The sequence below is a fragment of the Arachis ipaensis genome, chromosome B6 (genome assembly GCF_059453495.1).
Source record: "Arachis ipaensis isolate K30076 ecotype BB chromosome B6, ASM5945349v1, whole genome shotgun sequence".
Lineage (NCBI taxonomy): Eukaryota > Viridiplantae > Streptophyta > Magnoliopsida > Fabales > Fabaceae > Arachis > Arachis ipaensis.
Genome location: NC_142441.1, coordinates 4,655,604 through 4,663,966, shown reverse-complemented (window position 1 = coordinate 4,663,966; position 8,363 = coordinate 4,655,604). Strand labels below are relative to the sequence as shown.

At 34.9% G+C, this 8,363-nt stretch overlaps 1 protein-coding gene across 3 annotated transcripts; it reads left to right on the top strand.

Annotated features, from left to right (window-relative positions):
* Window positions 1-410: 410 nt before the first annotated feature.
* OXS2 (CCCH-type zinc finger protein with ARM repeat domain-containing protein) lies at window positions 411-4,659 on the top strand. 3 transcript variants are annotated; one of them, XM_016349492.3, is made up of 3 exons: window positions 441-912; window positions 1,503-1,787; window positions 1,920-4,659. In XM_016349492.3, the coding sequence occupies exon 3, from the start codon at window positions 1,970-1,972 to the stop codon at window positions 4,076-4,078; it is 2,109 nt and encodes a 702-aa protein (XP_016204978.1). In that variant the 5' UTR covers window positions 441-912; window positions 1,503-1,787; window positions 1,920-1,969; the 3' UTR covers window positions 4,079-4,659. The 3 variants fall into 3 exon arrangements, with proteins under 3 accessions (XP_016204977.1, XP_016204978.1, XP_020959423.1); XM_021103764.2 differs by having other exon boundaries at window positions 467-912; window positions 1,503-1,615; XM_016349491.3 differs by lacking the exon at window positions 1,503-1,787 and having other exon boundaries at window positions 411-912.
* The last annotated feature ends 3,704 nt before the right edge of the window (window positions 4,660-8,363 follow it).

Below are 8,363 nucleotides of genomic sequence, written 5' to 3'. Positions count from 1 at the left end.
TTGGCGACACTTACGAAAGATTTGCACATAGTAGCAATAAATCAAAGATTTTGTGTCAACGGGGAGTCAAGAATCCATGATTTCGTGCCACGTGTCCAATCACGGAGACTCTGGAGAAATCAGTGGCACTAGATTCTTGCTCTCCTCCCCGAATTTAACTTGCATGTGAGGTGAATTTGGGTTGAATTTCCAGAAAATTTCACCCAACGAAAGAAAAAAGGTGTTAAATTATTTCAAGGGGAGCGTTTTGTCGCAACTCGTTCCGAGAATATAACAACCACGTCACCAAGTTTGAAACTACGTTTCTACCCCTAAACCTTATCGCAAAAGACGATCGCGTCCCTTGGTAGCTGACGAGGCGTGATGTGATTGGCCAATAAAAAAGGCGCTGGGTGCTGCAGAGCGAGAATAAATAATCAAACCCTAAAAACTCTCTCAGTGCGCTTCATCTTTCTTATTTATTCCGGTCTATTATTTTAAGCTGCTAAATTTTTATTGGGTAGGCGATTTTATCAAACTGAAAATAATAATTTAAAAAGACACTCACTAATTTTTTAAAAGACGCATCCAGTGCTCTTTTGTGTGTGTTTTATTTATTTTTATATTTTTTAATTTTTTAGGGTGAAAGAAAAAAGAAAAAAAAGAGAAAGCATAGGAAATGGAGAGAGAAAGAAAGAAAGAAGAAGAAGCTCTTCTCTCTATCCCTCTCTTTTCTCACGATTTTATCTTTCTGTCTTTTTTTCTCGCCAGATTTTCTCGGAATCCAAACACACTCTCTGAGCTTCGCTTCTTCTTCTCCCTTGAGATCTGAGGCGACTCTCTCTTTCTCTCTCTATATCCGTTCTCTCTTTCTCTCTCTAACCGAAACTGATTCCTTCTTTCGTCGTCTTCTTCAGTTGCTTCAGCAAAGTGGTATGATTTTTTTCTTTTCACGGTTTCTCACTAAATCATACTTGTTCTGCCAGTTAAGATCACTTACTTGTTCCGATTTTGAATCTATTATTCTGTTCTGTGTGTGCTTGGATCTTGTTCTTGTGTTGCGATGCAAAAAATGAGTGTGAACAAATTTCCTGGAAAGTTGGTCATTTCTGTGATCCTCTAAAGATCTTGGTGTTGTTGTGCACTTCTTGCTTTTTTTGGCTCAGTATTTGATTCTCTCTGCGGTTTTTTCTTCGGTTTTTTACTCTTTCGTACTTTCACAAGCAATTTTCTCTTTTGTTTGATTACAGTTATTTTTTTATTTTGTTTTGTGTTTTCTGTGTGTGCGGATGAAAGTGAAAAGGAAGCAGTGGATTAAGTAATTGTTTTAGATTAGTGTGCTCTTGTTTATGTTTAGTCTATTTAAGTAAATCTAGGTTTTTGACTGTGAAGCTTGTTAGGGTTCAGTTCACTGCAACACGGTGGATTTGCTATTTGTTTTTTTAGTCCCTATGTTCATGGATGATTTAATTTTTTTAATTTAGTTTAATTTATTCTATTTTTCCAATTTTTTTTTCTGGCAGGCTCTCTTTGCCAAAATAGAGAAATATTCTATGCTAGTTGGATTGATGGGTATTTGAAGATAAATAGAGAATCGGATTGCTGAGGAAGCGATCTTTTATCTATTTAGTCGGTTGTATGTTTCTTTGTTTGTGTAGTTTTTGTGCTATAAAGGAGTGATCTTTTTTGCTGAAATGAATGGAAGATAATTAAAAACTTCTCTTTTGAATGAATTTTACTTCTGAGAGTAGATGTTCTATTTGAAGCTCGTCTTACCTGCAGTGTCTCTTGTAAGCTTTATCCTTTGGGTAATGTATTTGAACTTTCAAGGGTGTCCACATAATTTGATGCTTTGTTGTGCTGCTTCTTTGTTATTATAATTCTAACTCTCTTGTCGTTGAAGGCCAGTATTAATGGGTTTGTTGTGTCTTTTTATTCAGCTGATTGAAGTCAACAACTTAGGCACACACCTTGAAGAAGAAACGACAAGATGAATCACTTGACTGTTGAGACTGAAGATTCTTTTGCTGGCTTGCTTGAGCTTGCAGCCAATAACGATGTGGATGGTTTCAAACGAATGATTGAGTGTGATCCTTCCTCTGTGGATGAGGTTGGGCTGTGGTATGGCCGTCGGAAGGGATCAAAGCAGATGGTCAATGAACAAAGAACACCTTTGATGGTTGCTGCTATCTATGGTAGCATCGATGTTATGAGAATGATTCTTTCACTCTCTGAAGCTGATATCAACCGGCCTAGTGGTGCTGACAAGAGCACTGCCCTTCATTGTGCAGCATCCGGTGGTTCCGAAAATGCTGTGGATGCTGTGAAGCTGCTTCTTGCGGCAGGTGCTGATCCAAATTCTGTGGATGCCAATGGGCATCGCCCCATAGATGTTATTGTTTCTCCTCCTAAGCTTGAGTCTGTCAAAAACAGTCTTGAAGAACTTCTTCAAACTGATGATTCTATTACTGGGTGTAATTTGAGGGTAATCACAACCACATTTAATTCATATTCTCCACCTTTGTCAACTTCACCGGAGAATGGATCCCCTTCTGCACCAGATTTCCAATTGAAGTTAAAGTCAAGTGATGTCCCTGCATCGTCTGTGTCTGAGAAGAAAGAATATCCGGTTGATCCATCCCTTCCGGACATTAAGAACAGTATTTATTCAACCGACGAGTTCCGAATGTATTCATTCAAGGTTCGACCTTGTTCCCGTGCTTATTCCCATGATTGGACTGAATGCCCTTTTGTGCATCCAGGAGAGAATGCTCGGAGAAGGGACCCAAGGAAGTACCATTATAGTTGTGTCCCTTGTCCTGATTTTCGAAAGGGTGCTTGCCGGCGGGGAGATATGTGTGAATATGCTCATGGAGTTTTTGAGTGCTGGCTTCATCCAGCACAATACAGGACTCGTCTTTGCAAGGATGGGACAAGTTGTTCCAGAAGAGTTTGCTTCTTTGCCCACACTGCTGAAGAGCTTCGGCCCTTATATGTTTCAACTGGTTCTGCGGTTCCCTCTCCTCGTTCAAGCACGTCTTCGGCCATGGACTTTGCTGCGGCCATGAGCATGTTGCCTGGCTCTCCTTCTTCGATGTCTGTCATGTCTCCTTCACCATTCACTCCGCCAATGTCACCTTCTGCAAATGGCATGTCGCACTCCTCTGTTGCATGGCCGCAGCCAAATGTTCCAGCCTTGCATCTTCCAGGAAGTAACCTTCAGTCTAGTCGGCTGAGATCTTCTCTCAATGCTAGAGATATCCCTATGGATGACTTTGACATGTTGTCTGATTATGATCAGCAGCAGCAGCTCATGAATGAGTTGTCTTGCCTCTCTCCACAGCCTATGAATTCTAATTCACTAAATCGCTCTGGTCGCATGAAGCCGCTGACTCCGTCAAACCTTGATGATCTTTTTTCTGCTGAGAGTTCTTCTCCTCGTTTTGCCGATCCAGCTCTGACATCAACTGTCTTTTCTCCAACTCACAAATCAGCCGTCTTCAATCAATTTCAGCAGCAGCAAAGCTTGTTGTCACCTATTAATACAAATTTCTCGTCTAAAAATGTTGATCATCATTTATTGCAGGCCTCTTTTGGGGTTCAGGCATCAGGAAGAATGTCTCCGCGAACTGTGGAACCAATTTCTCCAATGAGCTCTAGGCTTTCGATGCTAGCTCAACGCGAGAAGCAGCAACAGTTTCGGAGCCTTAGCTCCCGGGAACTTGGCTCCAACTCTGCTACTGCAGCAGCAGCTGCTTCCGTCAATTCTTGGTCAAAATGGGGATCCCCCAATGGTAAGGTGGATTGGGCAGTAGGTGCTGATGAATTAGGTGGTGGTGGTAAGCTGCGTAGATCTTCGTCATTTGAGCTCGGCAACAATGGGGAGGAGCCTGATTTGTCATGGGTGCAGTCACTCGTCAAGGAATCTCCAACTGAAATTAAAGAGAAGTTGGCCACTAATGTCTCCAGTGCTGCAGCTGCTGGATCCTTGAATGAAGGATCAAATATGGGAACACAAATGGAGTCTGTTGATCATGCCGTATTGGGAGCATGGCTCGAACAGATGCAGCTTGACCATCTTGTGGCACAGCAAAATTAATTGGTTTTGCTGTCCCTGAGGTAGTTAACAACAGAAAAAGGTTACAGTAAATAATATATAAGCTTTTTTGAAGTTTTGTTATTCCTGGAAGACTAAGGAAGCAGTAAGAAAAAGAATCTCCGAGGAAAATTCATTTTCAATTTTAGTGTTACCAAAGAAGTAACTTTTAGAAGGGTCAGAAAACCACTGGGTTTGCATTCAAACAATTAATCCCAGTGTAGGTTTTTTGCCTGCCAATCTTTTCGAATTTTAGGTTCACATTCCTGTCATTTTTTCCTTCTGAGGAGCAAATGTTCTATCAAAAAATCAAGCCCTATTCCTAAGTTTGATCTATATCTTTACTTTTTTACCATTTTATTTTGGGGGTAGAAAACGAGATTACAAATGGTCATTGGATTTAATTTCCTTGAATCTCCATTTTGATCCAGTTTTGGGGATGAGAACACAGGATGTTGGGTATGATATTTCTCATGTAATTTGCAATCAATAATTGTGGATTCTGGGTAAATTAGGAATATTTGAAGGTTGATCCTTTGGTCATGTAACATTCAATTAAAGTTTATTGCCATATTATTTTAATATCTTACTTTCTATTTTTTAATATGATCCCTCTATTACACTGGTATTATATGGGTTCTTGGTATTTTCACCAGACACCAGCCTTAAAACTCTGCTTATTGAATTGATACTGTAAATGTCCATAGTTTTTGACTGCTTGTTATTCTCATCTGAGAGATCATCAATGGTTTTTAATGAAATGAATAACTTATTTTATAATTTCTCTGATCAGAACTTGATATCAAAAACCTATATTTGGTAGTCATACTCGTACACTCATCCTCATACTGTCATACATAAGGAATATATGTTTTGCTCTTAAATTGTGACATTTTTCACCTAATGCAATGAAATGGTTACTTATGAAATAAGGTCTTGATGATAAGGCACTTCTTCCGTTGTTTACTTTGAGATCAACGAAGGTGCTATCTTTTTGGTTCCTATCTTATTAAAGAAAAAAAAGTTAAGTATTATAAAGATAAGTATTGAGTGGCACGATGCATAAATTTATATATTATGCATAATACAAAACGATGTATTTATCTTTCAAAAAAAAGAGAAAAGTTTGTAACAAATAAAAGATGGTTTTTAGCATCCAAGCCATTAAAAAATTTGTCACTAATTTTAAGATTTGGACAGCTAAACAAACAAGTGTATGTCATGATATGCTTTCTGAAGTTGGAAGTGAGTTGACCCCCCATAAGCAAATCGATATCAACAAAGTAAAGTTAGGTAAAATTCCACTGAATCAAACTAATCACAAAGGAAATAATAATTGTTATATATTTTAACCATAACACGCCCTTTTGGACAAATCTTATGTTTTTTGATACCCTTGATTTGTTCCTCCCACTTTTGTAGAAGTAAAAATAAATGCTTAACCCATGCACTCTAACTACAAACAAACAATCTATCTATCTATATGGTATCTATAACCGGCCATCACTCTCAAGGAATATTTTTATTCTCATCTAATCCTATATGGTATCTATAACTTGCTAGCTTTATCTTATTCACAATGCAAAATTCTCTCTGTTGATAGGAAGGCTCAAAATATTTTACATTTTTTTTTGTTTTGCTTTTTAGTTTTTTCCCTTTTTTTTCTTAGAGCATTATAAAATGGGTATGGTTTAGTGCTTTGCCCAATTTGGCAATTGATGACTCGTTTCTCAACAATATTTATATTCGATATCTTCATACCTTGTAAGACAAGGGAAAAACAATTTAAAAGAAAAAAGGGAATCATATCCTCCATAGTCCATAGATTTAGAATAATAAACTAACTTTGTTGTATACCTTGTTATGGCTACTATTTTTTTTTTTTTTTGGAATTGATTCTTCAACTGTTTGAAGTCCACACACGTGGTAGAGGTGGGAAAAATTTCAATCCGGTGGTTCTAGACTTTTGGTATTATCCTTTTCCTCGGTAAGAAAAGGAAAATCACTTGAACTATTATTATTTGTCCAAAACATAATTTAGCAGCTTTTTGTGGTGATATATTATTGTATTTTGGAAGGTAAACAATAAATAACCATTTTGACATAGAAATTCAATATTCGACAGAATAATCTACAAAAAGAAATAAGATATTTTATCCCCTTAAAGATTTTTTTAACAAAATTGATAATCAAGGCCATAAAAAAAGCATTGCTAATCAATTGCAATACATGCTGATGTTAGGGTGAGCACGGGTCGATTTAGTTCGGGTTTATGGGAAAATTAGAACCGAATTGATCAAAATGTAATTGGTTCGGTTTGGTTCGGATTTACATTTTTTTGTATATGTATCCGAATCAAATCAAACCGATTAAGAACGAATTGGTTCGGTTTGGGTAATTGGGTACCCGATGACTTTGAAATTCATAACAAAAAAACCAAATTTTTATCTTAAAAATTCAACAAGTACAATAAACATGTAACATTAATAGAAATAATCCAGACATGTTAAACACCAAATACATTAAAAACTAAACTCATTAAAATCCAAACATATTAATAATGAATAATCATTGTCTAATGGAAAAGCCATATATATTTTTTTATTTTTTTATTTAATTAATATATGATCGGGTTCACGGATTGGTTTGGATTCCGCACCCCCAAAACTGATACCCGAACCAATCACTAATAAAAGTTATCGGTTTAGTTCGGATTGGACCCGATTACCCGTTAGTTTCAGAACCAATTTAATTGACTTGATTGTTACCCGTGCTCACCCCTAGCTGATATTAGGAGAATTATAAAGAACAACCAAAGTATTGAAAATGAAATATGTTTATTGTATTCATTTTTTTTTCAAATAATATTAAAATCGACTCGTCTTTAAACGTTTTTTATTAAATAAGAAGTGTTGTATTTTTTATTAATTAAATAAATCTTAACTCTCTACTTATGATATTTTACATTAGTAATTTAGATTTAGAAGTTAGAGTTTAAGATTTAGAATTTAATATTTATTTTATTTTACTTTTTTTCTCCTTTATTTTTTAATTTCAATAGCAAATTAATTTTAGAAAACCACACACTCTATTTTTATTGAACCGCATTAGCATTCACTATTAAAAACAGACAATAAGAATAATAAAAAATAAAATAAAAACCAAAAACCCAACCTCCTTTAATATTTCACTAATAATTGAATAGATTTTGGTAGATTTGTTGGTGTAGATCGTGATACATAGCCATCAGAGGAAGAGAGAGATATTGATTGGAATGGAAGCATAGAAGGAGGGACCCCAAGTTCAACAAACATAGTATAACGATATGTCATTGGAAGAGAATTATACGCTTTGATAAACCCTAACATCCTAGTTTAGAACATTATGTTTCCAAAGATTTGCACCCCTAAGAAAGGACATTACCCCATTTTAAGTTAAGAATATCGTATTATTATCGACAATGTCAACTTCTGTCGTAGTCATTTAGACCTACATGCATTTAATAAGGTCATATTAATTAGTTGTGTGTGGACACTTCTATTTCTTCTAATACATGTGTGCTTGTTTCTCTTCGTCTAAGCAAGTTGCATCTTTTTTATATACAAAGCAAGTAGATAGTTTTCACCCAACTAAACAAAGAATTTAATTTTAATACATTAATAGTATAAAATATTTTACTTAATTGTGTAATTACATTCGTTTTTTTAAATTATTATTCTACAGTTAATATAAAAAATAATTATTTTGATTGATGTATTATTTTTTAATTAGATAATAGATACACATATTAAATTACTTTACACTGATAATACATCAAAATTAAATTCGTAAATAAATTACCCACGGTAGCTTTTGGTATAGATGAAGTGCCAACTGTCTAATGAGGTTATTGTTGAGTTTCTAAGTTTAATCTCTTGTTAAAAAAGGAATTTTTATATTGTTTATTTTAGTCGTCATTATCTTGAGAATAAAAGGTTTTGTTGATACTGATTGGCTAGCGTTAAATCTTTAAATAGAATTTTGTATCACGATAAATTAGTCTTTGGTCTCTCAAATTAGGAGATACCGTGAAAAACCAAAATGTTGAAGACTTGTTTGAGTGAGTTTTTAAAAAAAGATCTTTTTCGATTTATCTTTTTTTAAAAAATCTTATAAAAAAGTAAAAGTAATTTTATGTTTGGATATCTCATGCAAAAAGATCTTTTTATTTATTAATTATGTTTGGGTATAACAATATAAAAGTACTTTTTTGTTTATTTATTATGTAAAAAACATCTTTTTTTTTTTT

What these genes read in the sequence shown, in the direction of transcription:
- OXS2 (XM_016349491.3), top strand. Translation starts at nt 1,970, where the DNA reads ATGAATCACTTGACTGTTGAGACTGAAGATTCTTTTGCTGGCTTGCTT.